This window comes from Cryptotermes secundus, unplaced genomic scaffold (genome assembly GCF_002891405.2).
Source record: "Cryptotermes secundus unplaced genomic scaffold, Csec_1.0 scaffold92, whole genome shotgun sequence".
NCBI classification, from domain to species: domain Eukaryota; kingdom Metazoa; phylum Arthropoda; class Insecta; order Blattodea; family Kalotermitidae; genus Cryptotermes; species Cryptotermes secundus.
In genome coordinates this window covers 339695-359545 of record NW_019728498.1, presented here as the reverse complement: position 1 = coordinate 359545, position 19851 = coordinate 339695, and the positions used below count along the sequence as shown (strand labels likewise).

Below are 19851 nucleotides of genomic sequence, written 5' to 3'. Positions count from 1 at the left end.
TGTGGTAGTTCACCATGTACAGGAAGTTCATGCGACAAATTTCTGGGCAAGGTTATTTCAGTTAGATTTATAAGTAATTTCCCTTGGGCAACTATCAGAGCTCAGTATTTTACCTTAAAACAGACGGTCCTTATGTACATACTTACTCATTCTTTCCTCATGCCCCTCAGATATCCATGGCCTTCCTTACGGGAGAGTTCCACTCTTCTCTGTTATGAGCCTTTTCCGCATTCACATTATATTCAGCTCTCGTAAACCATTCTCTGCATCTTCAGCCATCTCAATATGATTATTTGTCTTTTCTTCTACCTGCTGATACTTCCTTAGTTTTCTTAGCCGGTCTTGTTTGATTCATAATAATCATGAGCCTCATTTCCTGGTTACTTCTGATTCGTCAAACCCCTTCCTCAGTTTCTGGTTCCTCACTTCATTTCCTCACTTTCCTCTCATAGATGTTTAAAATAGTTTTATCCTCTTCAGTCGTTGATCATGTTTCATATCGATATATCACAACAGATCTTAACATTTCTTATGTACTAACATTTATTAATTTGTATCATTGCTGTTATTACTTACATTGACACCCCTTCTCCTAACCCTCGCGGAAAGACACTTAGGATATTCAGCACTGGCTTATCCTCCATGAAGACACGACCCATTTCCAGCGAAATGTATGCTTGAAGCACGAATTTCTGGGAGAGCAGTCACGTCTATACCAGTTGCCTCCAGCATGCCTGCTCGCATTAAGTTACAGTGTCTCATGTTTCTTTAAAGTACCTTCTCTTCTTTGCATGCCTTAATTATCTGACGTCGAACTGCAAGTGGTAGGGTTGATGGATGCAAGATTAGTTTAGGCATATGGAAACGAAAGGCTGTGGCCTAGTTCTCAGTCCTAATTCGGAACATCATTACGTAGTCTAAATGAAGAGCCGTTAGCGGTTAGAGGTTAGTCGCCAGCTTCCCACAGCAGTAGCGCTGATTCGGCCCCAGTTCAGGTCATATGGGATTTGTGGTGGACAAAATGGCACTGGGGCAGGTTTCCTCCGAGTACTTCGGTTTCCCTTGGCAATTATCTTTCTACCGACTGCTCCACACTCATCATCTATCATCCGAGGCTGGTACAATAGGCCAATTAGTGGCAGACGTACTAAGTGGACTCAGTCTCACCCCACCCCAAAAAAACTAAAAAAAAAGTAGTCTGAATGAAAGAGCCACGAACATATGTCAGTTAGGACGGTTGGCTTCACAGGATTTGAAGCAGGTACAAGCGAAACTAGTCAGTCTGTTCATGTCTCCGTTACCGACTGTGTTGTACAAGGTTCGTCGTTGTTTTCCCCATTCTTAATAGACGACTATCGGAAGACCGTCTTAAAGCAGGTCATGGACCATCGCTTTCCTGTTCCTTACAAGGTAACTTTCTAATAATATTTCTGTCTCACTTTTCGCTGTGCAGCAACATTCTCGTCGGTAGAAAGAACACACTTATTTAACTGAAGAAACGGTTAAGCAGTTACGCATGCCAAAATAGTGAATATGGTTTATTCTGTCGTCTGAAACGAATTCAGGCTACATAGAGCCGCCTCATACGCTCATGTAACTTCCGCGAATTCAACCGTTCGCGCTAGCACACAGTATAAAAATAAACATGTAAATAGAGCGGGCGATTCCGAAAACTAATCATCGGAAAATGTAGGATGAATGTTCAGTGCTCAGGTTTATTGTTTTCCTTTTTGTGTTTCTTTCATTCTTCTGTCTCTCACGCTCTTTTTGTGTAATTAAAAATAAAATTATTATGCAGTTTCCTTGCATATTTACCCTTTTTATATATATTACAGGATACATACAAAGCATACCTTTTATTGGTCATCTGAGAGATTGTCGAGGGTAATTCTGATTATACGCGATTTTATTAGAACATATCCCCCGCGTAAGGTACTATCCGCTGTATTTCATTTTTAGATCTGGTTTTTTTTACAGAATGCTCTCCGATACATAATTAGCGGTGTTTCCGAGGAAGATTCTAAGGCCGACATTGTGAAGTTTTCTTTCATCAGATCCATGTGGACACAAAGAAACTCATAGTTGTGGAATACTGACATTTCTGATAGAACACAGACAGTAATGCATGCTACATCAATATTAAATGATATTGTTTTGACTAGAGCCCATCCCTTATACATACATTCATTCATTCATTCAGCTAGAGCCTAACTTAATTTTTAAGGACTGAAAAGCTTTTTGACTTTTAAATTTTACGTCCGAAAGACATTGAAGTGATATAGTGCAGTGTAGCATTTAGACAACCATATACATTGTGACGTGGATGCCTGATGATGCCCCATACGGTCGAAACATGTTGTAAATATTTTTTCTCTCCTCTTGCTCCCACTTTGGAGAATAGGGCTGATTTCTCAGTTTCATGATCATTTTACAGACGTTAGGACTTCTTGGGCGGGTGATCAGCTCGTCGCAAGGCCTCCGCCTAAACACAGGACAAGACAAACACAGAATAAAAGCATACACACACTAAACATCCATGCCTTGGGTGGGATTGGAAACCACATTCCCGGTTTCCGAGCGAGCGATGACAGTACATGCTTTAGACCGCTCGGCTACCGTGACCGGCTGTAAAATATATATATATATTTTTTTCCTTGGCACTACAGCCCCAGTGGGCCTAGGCCTACCTCCATGAACTTCTCCATTCACCTTTAAAATATATACGAAACATAAATCAAAGGCTGTTTAACGAATGTTCAACGAATTGTTTGCATTTACAAGATTGTATTACGTATATAGGCCTCTATAAGGTTTAAATTCCTGTTGTAAACGGAAATATATCGTAAACAGAGTCTTCTAGTGGGTATCGCAATCAGAATATGCACACCCATCTCTCGAAATAAGAGTTACTGAAGTAAACTTACACGCGTATTGAACGGGATAATGTGTCTCGGCGGGACTGGCACGTGTCAGTACCCTGTTGCAATATGAAGTTGACCGAGAAGCCGCAGTACAACACTGGACACTGTGTTGGTGTCGCCTTCACTGAGCTAACTGAAGTATACAGATGTCGCGATCAGCAGCTCTCTCACGTTCCCAACAGACCCAGATGCATCAGCGAATTCTTCTCACGGACGTATTCGTTTTCAGAACTACAGCAAGCCCTGCGGGAAAGCTGCACTCCCATTTTAAACTTCTCCTTCTTCTCGCCCTTCCATACTTGCTTCTTTCAGTTACTAACTACACAGACCAGAGGCTGTCTTTAGAAGATAGCCGTCACTCACATACTAAGGAAATTACTTACCGTTTACGAAAACTGAAGGTTCTTTATAACGCCCAAAGTAGCTCACCAGATGCCCTGATCCGGGACCGGATACGAAGTCCACACCTGCGAGTTTCATTTCAACATTGTCCCCTCTTCTAGTGTATTTTTTTTAATTCGCTTAGTGGGGGGTGAAGTCCAACTGGGTCCACTCGGCACGGCGGCCACTGATTGGCCCATTGTAGCCTGCTCCGTGTGATTATGATGATGGAGAATTTGGTGGAATGAAGATTGGCAGGTGAAACCGAAATACTCGGAGAAAATCTGCCCCAGCGTCACTTTGTCCACCACAAATCCGATTTGACCAAACCCGGGATCGAACACTGGCCGCCGCTGTAGGAAGCCAGCGACTAACCGCTTCAGCTATGGCGCGGCCTCTCTTCTAGTCTATTTCAACTGGTCTCGTCTGTTCAGGTTTTACAACCAAAATGTTGCCTGCATTTCTCATGGGGTTCGAATATCAGAAGGTGCAAGATTGGTCTCGTCTCCACAGTGTCGAGACCGGCTGTGTGACACACCCATCCTCTTAACAAATGAGTACGAGGGACTCTTTCGCCTGGAGTAAAGCGGCCGGGGCATGAAGCTTACAACTCACCTCCATCTAGTGCCGAAGTAAAGAATAGTAGAGCTATACCTCAACTCTCCCATATGTCTTCATGGCTCAGTACTTAATTAATTAAGCACAGGCACAACTTCACCATTATCCTCCTGTTCATAATCACATTTTCAGCTCTCATTTTGCTCGATATAATTTGTGAAATGTGATCACAGTCACTAAATAAACTGAGAAACAGGTATCGGTTCCAAGTTGATTACAGTAAAACACCAAGCTGCAAGGATTAAAATGTTTGGAATTATTTCTGTGTACACGTACTGAATTTTATCCATCTTTGTGCCAGAAAATGCCGCCACACTGAGCTGTGGGGTGTACGGAAGTTACTCATGTATACACCATTGTATCGTCTGATTAGACAGATACACTGGCACATATATACGCACATTTAACACCAATATTTATTAAACGTTTTAGTATTAACGGCAAGATGGAAATGCCAGTTATTTGTACGAGTTAACGATATGTGTTATTAGATTTCTGATTTTTGTCATTAAATACAACGGAATAATATAATACATAATAATATGCTGTAACAGACTGCCAGAATTCATACGAAACGTGTGGGGAATCAAAATATTTGCAACTAGTATCACTGCCTTACCACTGGGAAGACCAAGGCGTAGGTGGGTCACAACATTAAAATGGATCTTAGAGAGATAGGATGGGATGGTATGAATTGGATTGATCTGGCTTAGGATAGGGACCAGTGGAGGGCTCTTGTAAATACGATAATGAACCTTCGGATTCCATAAATTGGAGAGAAATTCTTGAGTAGCTGTAGGATTGGTGTCTCCTCCAGAAGGACTAAGTTCCATGAGTAAGTAAGTAAGTGCAACCTGTAGAAACCTAGATCCTATAGTTTCTGACATACATACATAACTCAGGACATGAAAGAATAACCCATATTACAAATAGGGTCTGACAAAATGATACTGAGACATGTATATGAAAAACCATTCACAGTCAGATTTCCTGACAGGAGTCATTGGGAAGACGGGTTTTGGCCTGATAGAAAAGGATGACTCATATGGTATACAGATGGTTCCAACATAAATAAGGGCACTGGAGCTGGTAGGTACTGCTATGGCATGAGGTGGAAACTTAGTTTCAGCCTTGGGCAGTACATGACAGTGTTCCGGGCAGAAGTATATGCCATTAAGGCATGTATTATGGAGAATTTAGATAGGAACTACAGAAATAGGAACATCTGCATTCTATCTGACAGCCAAGCTGCACTTAAAGCGCTTGAAAACACCAGATCAACTCAAAATTGGTCTGGGATTGCCACCCAACCCTCATGGAACTGGCCAAACATAACAGTGTACAACTGATATGGGTGCCGGGGCATGAGGGTGTTGCTGGAAACGAAATAGCAGACCAATTGGCCAAGGTTGGAGCTGAACATCTGTTCATAGGACCTGAACCAGCCTGTGGCATCTCTATAGGAGTTGCCAGAAAGGCAATCAGGGAGTGGACAAATATGAAGCACAAGAAATACTTGGGGATCCTTGACTGGACTCAGGCAAGCAAAGGGACTCATACGAGGTCCCTCCGGTAAAAGAAGGAAGGAACTGTTGAAGTTAAACGGGAACCAGCTACTATGGGTGGTGGGACTACTTACAGGACCCTGTCACCTCAAAGGATACCTCTTCAAACTGGGACTAAGTAATAGCCCAACTTGTGTGAGGTGTCAAGAAGAAAATGAAACAGCCACACATATCCTGTGTGAATGTGAGGCCTTAGCTTATTTAAGATTACGTCACTTGGGTCAATATTTTATGGAACCAAGTGACTATTTCGACGTCCCCACGTACAAAATCCTGCGCTTCATTCGAAGCGCAGGATTGCGGAGGGAATACTCAGAAGGGGAGGCACAATAGATCACTGTAGGTCGTGGTGCAAGGGCCGAGAAGGCCCACACCTTATACATTCATTCATTCATTCTTTCATTCATCACTGCTTTAAAATATCCAGAAGGTAGTTTAGGGTACGAAGTAACAAAAATGACAGTTTATTTACTTTTCGTGCACGAAGATTTCTCACATCTGTATAGGGTTACATTTGTTACAGAATAGAGTTTGTTACGCATCTACCTTATTGACAAAGAATTGAGTGATATCAGTGATATGAGAATATCATTATATCATTCATTCATCCATCAATAGCTCTACAATCCTTTGTTTTGCCCTGGCCTTTTATTCAGTTTCGTCATCTTCTTTTTCACAGAAGGTAGGATTCCTTAGACGCTACCTACGCACAGGATAACACAAACACAGAATAGACACACAAACAGAGACATCTATGCCTCGAGGGGGATTCGAATCCAAGATACCAGCGTCTGAGCGAGCGAAGACAGTTCATGACTTAGACCACGCGGCCACCGTGATCGGCATGAGAGTATACTAAATCACCCTTAATGTCTGTAATACGTATCTGTAAATGGAGAAAAATTGATCTATAGCCTAATTAAGCCTTTCTCTTGTCATCCTAATTTATTCTATCTATCTATGTCTGTCTATCTATCTATCTATCTATGGCTCTTCAGTCCTTTTGTTGAACCTTGGCCTCTTTTTGAGTTACTTTGTCCTGTATAGAGTAGGTAGGACTCCTTGGACGGGGGATCAGCCTGTCAGAAGGCCGCTATCAAAATATAGAATAAACACACACGTACGCCCATGACTTGAGTGGGATTCGAACCCACGATCCCAGCGTCCGAGCGAGCGAAGACAGTTCATGCCTTAGACCGCGAGGCCAGTGGGATCGCTTTAATTTATTCAGGCATCCATAAATCTATAAAATGTTAAATTGCATAAGTAATTTAACGTTAAAACATAACAAATTGTTCAAAATAACGCGGTATGTTGAAAGAACTTCATTGCTTACATTGAAACATGTACTGTTCTTTTCATTGTCATGTACAAGTACTAAGGTTTTTATATTTCCAGTTCTTCCATTCTAGCATTTCTGCACAAAATTACAGACACCACGATGTATTTACAGTGTCTATTTTCATATTCTTTGGTTTGGCGAGTCATATCGCGTCCTGATAACAGAAGTTACTTAACAGTTCCGTTGAGTTCTAAACATAGTATTTGCGTGTCAGTTGTTATGTAATCAGAGGCTGCTTCTCTGTCTCTTAAATCAATAATTGTGTTTCAATCTGTAGCCCACGCTGGGAACAGCCGTCGTGAGCCACTGCACCATGTCTCTGTAGCCGTAATACAGTTAAGGACTCGTAAGCACCCATAATTCAATTTAAGTAGTCGATTAGACCGCTCTAACTTCCGTTTAAAGGAATTTCATGTTACTTACTCCTTCTAACTTTATATGATAGCAGCACAAGATACGCACACAGAAAACATCCATACTTAAGTTCTGCACTTAAGTATCATATAATAGTCTTACGTAAAACGCGCTTCCGTAGAATGTGGTTGTTTTAGTACTTACGTTAAGTGTATGGAGCCCTTATCCAGTTACATTGTTTTGAGAGAAAATTTGTAAATAACATTACATCCGGACAATATATGCGATTTGGCTGAAATATCATTATGATCATCAGTCAAGGATGATGAGATTGGTATGACATGTAGCTCGCATGACAAATATGCGAAAGGGATACAGACTTTCAGTTGTGAAACCTCAATAAATGACAGAGACCTCGTGAGAGATCCACGCATCCATATGAGGATAATATTGAAGATACTCAGACATGTGACGTCATTATGTGGACTGAATGGAAGGTGTGGAAATACTTCATTAGTTGAGCTAGTAACAGTTTCTGTGGAAGCTGCTGGCTCCATTTAAATATTTTATGAATTTTGTTATGGTGTCGATGTACACGGCTTTATACCCCAGAATATACTACAACTCTTAGTAGGATCTTAGTCTTTAATTAATCCTGATAGCGTGCTAGTATAAATCACAGGACAGTTCACGTTTGGTAGAGACTACTGTTGAATGACCCGCCACCCATAACGTTCTAGCGCAGCCTCTTCCTTGAACAGTCGATATTTATTTCACCTTCCAAGAAGCCTCGCTGTAATCGCCTTAATTGTTACCCTTGTCGCTACTCCGTGGCACGAACCGGCTAACTCCCATTCACGTTATTCTGACCCGTTTTCGAAAGTTACACTTTAATGCTAACATTCTAGTCAAACATGTACCCCTTAACAAGTGCTTTTCTTGGTTTCCATTTTCTTAGAAAATAGTTTTATGCATTACTTGCTTGAGTCAGGCCTACTTCATCTTCAGGTAAAATTAACTTCATTGAATCACTTATTTGTATTTCTTGCTGCCGAAGACCTGTCACCCACCTCTCTTTATGTAACGCCCTATTTTATAATTCATATGAAAGTAAGTGCATTAATATCTAAATTGTTGTATTAATGTCTATGCACAAAAAATTATGGACGCTTTATTTGACAACAAAATCGCTGTCTTCACCCTTTATCAGTTTGAGAACAAGTTCACAACATTTGAAATCTATTTTCGTCTTGCCGTATCTTCCCATTGGTGTCACATAATTTCAGACTTTTTAAATTGCAGCTATTTCCTGTAATGACATATTTGTCTTTATCTGTATCCTAAAATTATCGCTCTATATTCAGCTTTTTTTTCTAGTTTCTAAACTGGCTTTCAAAAAGTAAAAATCCGTCAGTTGATTTCGTAATACCCGCCCTTTCAATTTGCATGTAATAGGGTAGAAACTATTGGTCACTTTTCGATCACAGTCGATATGATAGATCTACACTCAATTGTATAAAGCAATTATGATCTTTTATTTAGTTTCGTTTCATTCTAAAATCTGGGGAACGCGGTAGCGTAGTTGGTTGAGGCACTATGCTACAAGCCGGAAGGTCACGGGATCGAAACCCGATGATGTCATTGGATTTTTCAATTGACCTAATCCTTCTAGCCGCACTATGGCCCTGGGGTCGATTCAGCCTCTAACAGAAATGAGTACCAGGAATATTCTTGGGGGTAAAGGCGGCCGGCGCGTACGGCTGACAAACTTACCGCCATCTATGAGCTGATTGTCTACATAATGTGGGACCCTCAACATCTCACAACCCTATGGGCCTCCTCGGCCTGTTACAGGGATAGCTTTACTTTTACTTTATTTACGTTTTCATTATAAAATCACTTTTGCTTAAGAGAATAAATGCAATTAACACTTGAAATTTCAGGCATTTCCTACAGATTTCGATAAGGCTACGTGGCTTGTGCTATATGAAGTAAAATAACGACGTACACGAGAGAAGCACGAGAAACAAATACAGTGCAGTGGTCTTACACGAGGATAGAATTCACCTGATGATGGCCCAATGAGGCCGAAACATGTTGTGAATATAAGGTAGTAAAATACGCGTACATGCAAAACCAAGACAATATGAGGAATATGAAGATCCACTTTTAATGTGTAAATTTATGTACTACGTAAAGGCCTACAGGCATTTTATTTATTTGAACTGTCATAGTATTAAAATACATTTTTAGTGAACAACCTATTCCTAATGTCTTTTTAAAGTTGTATTCCTGAATTCAACGGGATGCTGAAATATAATATAATATAATTGCGTTATTTGAGTATTACGATATCAATATTTTATTCCCTTTGTCTGACTTTAAAGCAGTTTATATGAAACAATTTGTCTTCTTGAATCATTTGATATTACGTATCTTCATATAAGGACCTTCTGCTATAATACTTTTAAAAAGTAGGTATAAGAATTTAATTTACTATAATTGTCACGGATATTTCCCTCAGTAATTTTTTACATATATTTTTACTCTATTGACAGGTTTCGATTTTGTCTATAACATTACTTGTTTGTGAAACTTTAACTGACTTTAATACGTCTAATCTAAGAGAACATTTTGAATGCGTTTTACTGATCCGTAAGGTACAAAAATTTTATATTTTAATTTATTGGCATAAAATTCCTGATTTCGAAAGTAGACATATTGATGATATAATAGCAATACGTGTTATTTTCGTGTCAACAAAACCGCTCTTCAGTATTATGCAGTCGCTCAGCCTTGTAGTTCATAATCGGACCGTCCCAAACACATTGCATTATCTAGACATTTGAGAGGTATCGTGCGCGAAGGGAAACATGCCATTTTAATCTCACTCTGAAAGTGAATTTTACTCATTGTTATATGCTGTTTTAATATCATAAACGACTCGCTTCATTTGGTTTCGCAACTATTCAGTTTTCCTAATATTTCCTCAAGTGAAACAGTCATCCAGAACCAACTTGTATCTGCTTCAAACGTGTATTCCATCTTTATAATGAGGATCTTGGATGTCGTGATCCTGTTGGATGATGTTTGTTTAGTTGTACTCTTGCCTTCCAATTTACTAATTAATATATTCCATCCACTACTGCGTGCACCAAGTTGCCTTGGCTGTGTTCTATTTCCAACATTACGGTATACATAAAGAAGGTTTGCGCATTGTAAGGGTTGAGTGTAAGAAGCAACATAACTCCCATATCTAGACAGACAGGTCCGGTATCCCATAGGGTTTATATATTTTTAAGCTTAGAAATAATACGGTTTTATTTGGGACGTTTACCAGTGAATTCCGAATTGTTATTAAGGAGTCAGTCAAAGAGTTGGGACTTAAAATTCTCTTGGGTACAAACCGTCGTATTGACACTAAAAACGCAAATAGAACTGGCTTGAATCTACTTTCAGAGTACATAACAGTTAAGTATATACACTCACGCGTTTTCTTCTTAACAGAACACTCAGTAATTAAGTAAATTAAGTAACTAACTAAATTAAACAGAATCCATCTTTAGATGATAATATCAGCTTAGTCATTGCAGACATGTCCAGCATCTAATGGAACTCGATGGTTCATTACCGTGTACAGAAGAGGGCAACGCTGGTCTCTAACCTGAGCCTGATGAGTCCAGTCCATACCCTCCCTTGTACTTTTTTCTTAATAATCATCATTTTATCTTTCTTCTAAAGTTCTCCTACCAAGAACTTTTGTTACTTTTCTCTTCTTTGCATGCTGCAGGCCCATCCATCTCATCCTCTTTGGTTCGATTATCCTAATAATATTTCGCACGGGGTACAAAATATGAAGGTACTCTTATGCACGTTTCATAAGGCTCCTGTTGCTTCCCCCACTTAAGTCCAAATATTCTACTGAACGCCCTTTCAAACAATCGCAGTGTACTATGTTCGTTCCTTAATGTGAGATATATTTTGTAATAAAATGTATATAGAAACAGCCGTTGCTAGCGGACGGCTCTGAAACATAATTAGTTTCTAGGCAACGGCTGGGAAGCAGACAACGAAACGACGTCCGTTGCTGGGCAGAGGATTTTTAATAAGTAAGAATAGACGGCTGCTGCTAGGGAATTCATTTCCGCGGAATGAACGGTTTTGTCTGCGTGGGCCATGCCAAAGACGATTCATGCGTAAACTATCGTGGGGATTTGAATGTCACATCTTAGCGAGACAAGAAATGAGGAAAAATTAGACAGGAGAATTGAATTTCCCGAGAATGGTTGCAGGATATAGAATGACGGATCATAGACGTAAATAGTGGATTGTACGTGTGTTATATATGAAATGGAAAGAACATGTATCACTGCAGCACTTGAGAACTGTTATAGTAAATAGCTAGACCATTTGTAACAAAACTATAATTTTGCCTGTGGTTCTGTTTCGGTATGAAACTTGGTCTCTGACACTAAGGGAGGAACAGAGACCGAGTGTGTTTGAGAACGGGGTGTTGAGGAGAATATTTGGACCGAAGAGAGAGGAAGTGACATGAGGTTGGAGGAAACGGCATAATGAGGAGCTTCATAGCTTGTACTCTTCTTCAAGTATAATTAGAATGACAAAGTCAAAGAGGATGAGATGGGCAAGGCATGTAGCACGGATGGGGAGAAGAGGAATACATATAGGATTTTAACAGGAAAGCCAGAAGGAAGGAGACCACTAGGAAGACCAAGAAGTAGGTGGGTGAACATTATTAAAAGAGATCTTAGAGAGATAGGATGAGATGGCATAGACTGGATTGATCTAGCTCAGGATAGGGAGCAGTGGAGGGCTCTTGTGAACACGGTAATGAACCTTCGTGTTCCATAAAATGTTGGGAAATTCTTCAGTAGCTGCAGAATTGGCGGCTCCTCCAGAAGGGCTCAGCTCCATGAGTAAGTAAGTAAGTAAGTATTTTTTGATTGCTATTGGGGTGGGACTAAGTCCCTTGTACTGCTGCCACTTCTGGCCTATTGTACCAGCCTCAGATGATAGGTGAGGGTGATTGTGGAGCAATTGGTGGAATGTAGATTGGCAGGGGAAACCGAAGTACTCGAAGAATACCTGCCCCAGCGCCAATTTCACCACAAATCCCACTTGACCAGACCCGGGATCGAACACGGGCCACCGCTGTGGGAAGCCAGCGACTAACCGCTTGAGCTGTGGCGTGGCCCAGGTAAGCAAGTAAGTAAGTAAGTAAGTAAGCAAGCTTGAACATTTGTAAGGTAGGCTGAAAATCGATCCCCGAGGTGCGGACATCCGACGGAGAAGAAGAAAGCTAATGAAGGGTTTCATTCCTGAACACGCCGAAGTCCGTGATGGTGATAATGTATAAACAGTAGTCTGCTTCATTAGGCTCATGCCTGTACAGCTGGACGATACATGGAACAAACAGATAAAGATATATATACTAATATCTTGATAACTTAGCATAATTATTTGTGAATTTGTGCGGAAGTAACTTTGAGTCCAGTGAGCTATAATTACTGCTCTGTTTACCGACTGTGTATGTCCATGTATCTGGCGATCAATCCATTCGAAAGCAGTCGTGTAGGGGGTTATAATTGCAGGAAACCGCGCGCACAACCCATTACATGTTAATGGCACACTACATACACACACGCACACAGACATGTGATATATCTGCTAAAATTCAGCCCACATTTAAAACTGAAATGAATATTTGTTACGATGAGAAGTGTAAAGTATGAAAATAAAGCTAAAACAGTCCCTGAAATACGAAAGTCTGATGTAAAAGTTTGCGACTGTGGTACATTATCGTCCTCTCTTTACGTAAAACACGGCCGTGCCATACAAGCGGTTAGCCGCTGGCTGCCCACCGCTGAGGCCCGGGTTCGATCCCGGATCTCGTCAAGTGGGATTTGTGGTGGACAAAGTGGCGCTGGGGCAGGTTTTCTCCGAGTACTTCTATTTCCCCTGCCAATCTTCATTCAACCAATTACTTCACAATCACCCTCACCTATCCTCTGGGGCTGGTACAATAGGCCAGAAGTGGCCGCAGTACAAGGGACTTAGTCCCACCCCACTAGCAATACAATACAAAAAATACCTAAAACTCCGTCTTGTTTATCTTTCGAAACATAACACTTCGATGACTGGATTTTGTCTCCGTCTTCAGGTAAAACCTACTCAGTTGAGCTCAATCGGTAGAGCAAGTCCCTCTCTCCGGACCGGGGAACTTTACTGCTTCTAACATGCCGTAGTGATTGATCTGAAGCTCTTGAATGAAATTCAGCTTTTCTGTCACATCCATTAACGAAACTACCGAAATAGAAAAAGAGATTAATGTTAAAGCAGTTAATGTCAAACATGCTAACAACGACAGTACTTGATAACATTAATCATTCGGTTAATTTGCTTAATCGATAGTTACCGCATTTTGTTGCATTCAGTTATGATGAAGTTACCGAGCACAGTGACCGCACGGTCTAAGGCACGAACTATCTTCGCTCTTTCGAACGCTGGGATCACGGGTTTGAATCCTACTCAAGGCATGGATGTCTGTATAGTGTGCCTTTATTCCGTGTTTATGTTGTTCCATTTGTAGGTAGAGGCCTTGCGACGGGCTCATCCCCCGTCCAAGGAGTGTTACTGTCTGTGTATAGGATTAAGAAAGTGCTAAAGCGGCCTAAATCCAACAGAGGGTTCTAAAGCCATATATAGACGGATAGATAGTGTGAAGTTATTCTTTTCCAGTATCTACTATGCAGTAGAATACTATATATATGTATGTGTGCCGTACATCTGTGCGGTTTTCTTTTACTTTTTATGTATGTGATTGTATTAACTCTGTAATTGGCTCCTATACCTGCAGAGTGAGCGCATGCAAATAAATAATTGAATTAAAATAAAAAATTTTTATTGTATGTTGTTAATGGAAATTGGGAACAGAAGTATTCTTTTATTACAAACATCAAACAGCCTTCAGATGATACGTATATGGCAGATTAATTAAGCGTTTTTCTGCAGAGGTGAAAATGTACATATTCAGACCTTTGTTACAAGCCCTGAGGATGTAGAAAATGTCCTGACAAAAAAAAAAAACATGTGTAACAAAGCATAAACAGAAAATATAACAGTGGGTTTAATATGAGCCCTGTCTAAATCAGGAATCTCCTGATGTAGCCAGAGAGTGTGTTCATTTCTGTTTTCGTGATGGTACACGGCCGTACAGTTTTTCCGTTTCAGCTATGGTGAGACTGTTCTGGGCCCATTCCTATACTTGATATATTCGGCTGACCTACCAACCACCGACAACACAGCATTGGCCACATTTGCTGATGATACGGCGATACTCACAGCGAACCATAACCCGATAACTGCCTCCTCAAACCTACAAAACCACATAAATCTCCTACAACAGTGGTTCAACAAATGGCGCATGAGCATAAACAACGAGAAATCAGTCCAAATCACCTTCACCAATCGCCGAACCACTTGTCCGCAAATAACAATCAACAACAGGAACATACCACGCAACGCCGAAGTCAAATACTTAGGTGTTTACCTAGACCAAAAACTCACGTGGAGGACTCACATCAAAAAGAAACGCCAACAGTTAACGCTGAAAGAGAGACAGCTGCACTGGCTGCTAGGAAAACGCTCGCAATTGTCCCTGGAGAACAAAACCCTGTTATACAAGGCACTCTTAAAACCTATATGGACCTATGGCATCGAGCTGTGGGGCTGCGCTCGACCATCCAATACCAAAATCCTCCAAACATTCCAATCGAAAACACTACGAAGAATCACAGGCGCACCATGGTACGTAACAAACGGAACTATCCACAACGATCTCAACATACCCCTCATCACGGAAGAGATCAGAAAACATGCCACCAGACACCGTACTCGGATAACAGGACACGAGAACCCGCTAATCGTTGAATTAACGAAACCGCACCCAGCAGCAAGACGACTGAGGACAACCTGGCCAGAAGACTTATGTAACTAAAAGGTAGAGTACTGCCACTGGGCAGCTGCCGCCTTCACGACATAAACACCCATCGCATTTACTTATTACTTGCAGTGGTCAAGTAGATTGTAAATTGACGTAAAAAAAAGCTATGGTGAGCGTAGTAAAGACAGACTACGGTAGTTACAGTCTGCCAAACGTTGGCGGGGGGGGGCACTTGCAGTATAGGCACTTTCATACTCGAAAAGATGGTAAACATTTCACGAATTAAAATGTTCCTAGCATTCCGAAGAAGAGGTAGTTAAGTGAATAGAAGGATCACGTTGTTCAGTAAAGGTCATAAAACTCAAATCTGCAACACGCGTAATCTTAAAAAAGGGAAACAGAAAACTACGATGTGAATATACTGATATCAGATTATCGTAAAATATGTTATTCATGGTTAAAGCTCTGTTTCGAATTCCAGAGTAAATAAAAAATTAGTTATATTATACACTACTTACAAGCTGACAAATCTTCGTTACGAAGAACCTACAAAATATAAAATTATTCTTGGAAATGTTTATCTTTTCGTGTTGACTCTGCTTTAATGTAGATAAATTTTTAGTTAGGTCTTCAGACAGTAATATTTTATTATTCTAGATATTCCCGCCGTTACATTATCATTTTGGATAAGTGAGTGACCACAATATTTGATATTATGGCTTCTCATTTTACATAAAAGCCAGGGTATGCTGATACAGATAACTTCTGTCTACATGCAGCCTGCATAAGCCTACATGACTTTAATGGGATGCTTATTTTATAGTGTAAGAATATTATTCATAAGACGCGTCATTCTTGCATAAAAATCAAATAAGTAATATGCACTCTGTAAAGTGTTACAGTGAACTCCAGTGTAAATATTGAGACATTACTTAAAAAATATATAATTAACTTAGACTTATCAAAAAGTACACTAATACAGGAAGTGTAAATAGGCTTAACTACATTTTTTCTTTTTCATTATTTTCAGCACGATAAAGTTGCATATGTTTATCTGTGATATTTCAAGGAGCTGCGATGCCCATTGTTACAATTATATATTTTTGTTGCTTACTGTTACCTATGCAGGGGCACGCGGTAGCGTAGTTGGTTGATGCACTATTCTACAAGCCGGAAGGTGGCGGTTCAAGTCCCGATGAGGTCATTGGATTTTTTTTTCAATTGACCTAATCCTTTCAACAGCACTATGTCCCTGGGGTCGACTCAGCCTCTAAAAGAAATAAGTACCAGGAATATTCTTGGTATGTTCTTGGGGGTAAAGGGCGGCCGGCGCATAGGGCTGACAACCTTACCGCCATCTATGAGCCGATTGTCTAGATAATGTGGGACTCTCAACATCTCACAACCCTATGGGCCTCCACGGCCTGTTACAGGGATAGCTTTACTTTACTTTACTTTACTTTACTTTACTTTATTTTACTGTTACCTATGTGCTTATATAAGTGGCCGCGCTGTCTGAGGCATGAACAGTGTTCGCCCTCTCAAACACTGGGATCCTGGTTTCGAATCCCACTCAAAGCATTTATGTCTATGTGCGTTTATTCTGTGTTTTTGTTGCCCGGAGTGTAGGTAGCTGCCTTGTGACGGGCTGACCCCACGTCCAAGGAGTCTTGTCGGCTGTGTGTAGATTAAGAAACCGAAAAAGCGGCCAAGGTCATCGACATAGAACCATAGATATATAAATGTGCTTATGAATGCTGAAACATGGTTGACGGATTGTTACGCCGTTGAATGTAGGATGTAGTTTGCAAGTGCCGAACATGTCCATAGATTGAATTTACGATCATTACATCCAAAATAAAAGCAAAGACCAAAGAGAGGAGCTGCCTGCTACGCGGTATGAACAAAACTAAAACAAACACCGTGTAAATGATAAACTAAAATACAAGAGCTCTTCTGAACACGTAGGTATGTTTTGGATTAATTTGTTTCCCCTATAGTGCCAATTAGGAGAGCTAAAGAACCGAACAGATACGTTAACGAACGTGTAAATATGAAAACCGAGCCACGTATATTAATTGTACGGCCCAGTGAAATATTTCGCTGTGCCCTCTCCACACACTCTACAGCTCTAGAGGATGGACTGAAAGAGTCTGCCAAAACATTGCTTGGAGGGGGTCAGGTAACGACGCACGATTACGTTGTTCCGAAATAGTAGCCGGCTTCAAAGGGAGTCGTTTCTCTGCCGTAGCGTTGCAGAGAGAGAGAGAGAGAGAGAGAGCCGGGGCGCGGAAACACACAAAATTACCAATCGGGAGGTGAACTTTCAGAGAGACTAGTAAGGCTACTGAGTGGGCAGCACAGATGCTAAAAACAGGGGTACACGCGGGAATTGATCTGATGTCGTCAGTATGTAAAGAGAGCGTGTTTAAATCTAAAATTATAAGAAACGAAACCGAATGACTTAATACAAGAAAGTTAATAGATGTTCCAACTTCAGGGCTATTATTTATGTAGTGTGACTCAGTGGTTGGAATACTGCTTTGCAGTTTGCAGCTTCTTTTTTTTTTCTTGGCACTACAGCCCCAGTGGGCCTAGGCCTACCTCCATGAACTTCTCCGTTCACTTCGGTTTTTCTAGATCTTATACATTCGGTAGGACTCCTTGGGCAGGTGATCAGCTCGTCGCAAGGCCTCTGCCTGTACACAAATACAGAAAAACGCACACACAAACTAAACATCGATGCCCTTAATGGGATTCGAACCCACGATCCCGGTTTCTAAGCGAGCGAAGATAGTCCACGCCTTAGACCGCTCGGCTACCGACATTTCTCCACTTAAATGTTTTATTTGACAACTGAACTGCCTCTTTTTGCTGCATATACAGGCAAGGGATGTTACATGGAGATTCATTGAATATAAAACCACACCCTTCTTAGGAACATAAGAAAAGCCATTGCAACACGTTTACACGAGAATTTAATTGGAGAGCAAGAGAAGTCGAAATCTAGAGCTACGTTGACTGCAGTCAGTAAACCAGGCAGTCCTCATGATCGCGAGAAGACGGATGTTGTGTAAAGCCACTATGTAATAAGGATATTGAAAGAGCTTTAGGTGACAATAATGAAAGACATGCGTTGCAGTAAGATAAAAAAATTTTGAATTGGAGACTTGAGTTCATTGCGTACCCACTTCGAACTGCCATTTAGCGCCTTTAAACGCACAACGGTTTTAACTATATATTTGGAAGTTACGTTAAATTCCTTTAAATACGATTGTCTAACGGCTCTTAGGTGGGTCTCTATGGGTCCTAAAAAGTTTTTAGAAAATAATTTATTTAATATTTATTTATTCATCCCAGTTTGATTACGCTAGTACTTTCATACAAGCAGATCCATGCATTGATTGATTGATCAGTAACTGTCAGATGACAGGTCCACAGTCTCTTCCAAAACAGTTCCTCCACTTAATGTGATCTTCTGTTTTTGGAAAGAGACTGTCCAGGAAAAGTGATAATGTGGTAGTTTTTCCATTTGCTTTCCACATCGCAGTACAACAGCCGTTCAAACCACTCTGGTCACGCCTGTTGCTATACGAACTTGAACCATCTCGAGCATCATTTGTTCTGTGCTTCAAGTCGCTGCTGATGACGCTGCTTCCGGCATCAGTTTTTGGTTTTTGGTGTCTCTCTTCGTCTGATCCATGCATATGCATGATCCATGCATAAGAGCAAATATTGTGTTCTGTATTAACATGTTCATATTTTCCTTATCATTTCTTCCCCTGTTGAAAGAAATATTCCATGTTGTCAAAGTGTCACTTAGTCAGCAAAGTTTTGTCATTCGATCATTCATTCATTTTAAAAGCCTGATCTGTCTTATCTGTCTTTCTATCTCTTTCAAGTTCTTCCCACATCCATTTCTATTCATCCTTTGTACAATATATTAATAGGCTGTATGCATACCTTGGTGATTAATCGATTTTCGGAAAGTAACGGATTAAATCTTCGATTATTTTTTGTTATCAATTAATAGACTTCGTCCTATGCATTTACACTGTCCTTTATACAAATTTAGAAATTGAACGATGTTTGAAAGGAATATATTTGTATACTACTGTGTTCACTGTATAAAATATACAATTGTTGTTTTTTTGAGCCTCATTTTTAACTGTATGGAACAGTAGAGCCTTGGTCTCAGTTCACTTGTATCATATTAACAGTTATTTAGGTATTTTATCCCGTAACTTACTCCATAACAATACATTTAATTTAATGTATATTATCCCCCATGTTATCTGATCATGTAATCTTAACTACACGCATTTTATCTTTAGAATGTTATAAAACTACTGGAATACCTTTCAGTTGTGTCTTGTTGGACAGCCCTCCCGTATATTTCTTAACAGATGCTGATCTGTAGGCATACTAAGTTGTCGCAAGAAATAATTTAAAGTACATATGGACGGAACGGTCCAGGATCCATGTCATGCATATTTTACGTACCTTGTACCCCCGGAGGTTGTCGACGACGCATGCCAGAAGCGCATCTCTTCCCACGCTCACAGTGACGTTGGGGATGGGCTCAGCGAACCTCGGGAACAATCCTGGAACAAAGTGGAAGGTGCAACTGAAACATTAATTTGGTTGGAGACCGCAGACTGGTCACGTAACAAGTTGTGGTAGGCGACAACAGGTTGTACTGTTAGT

The 19851-nt window shown here is 40.5% G+C and overlaps 1 protein-coding gene across 2 annotated transcripts in view; it reads right to left on the bottom strand.

Annotated features, from left to right (window-relative positions):
* LOC111865146 (limbic system-associated membrane protein) overlaps positions 1 to 19851 on the bottom strand; it is a 239771-nt gene that overhangs the window by 44959 nt on the left and 174961 nt on the right. For both annotated transcript variants that reach the window (XM_023852912.2, XM_023852914.1), the window contains one exon: positions 19648 to 19748. In XM_023852912.2, coding sequence (XP_023708680.1) covers positions 19648 to 19748 — 101 coding nt within the window. The remainder of the gene's footprint in view (positions 1 to 19647; positions 19749 to 19851) is intronic.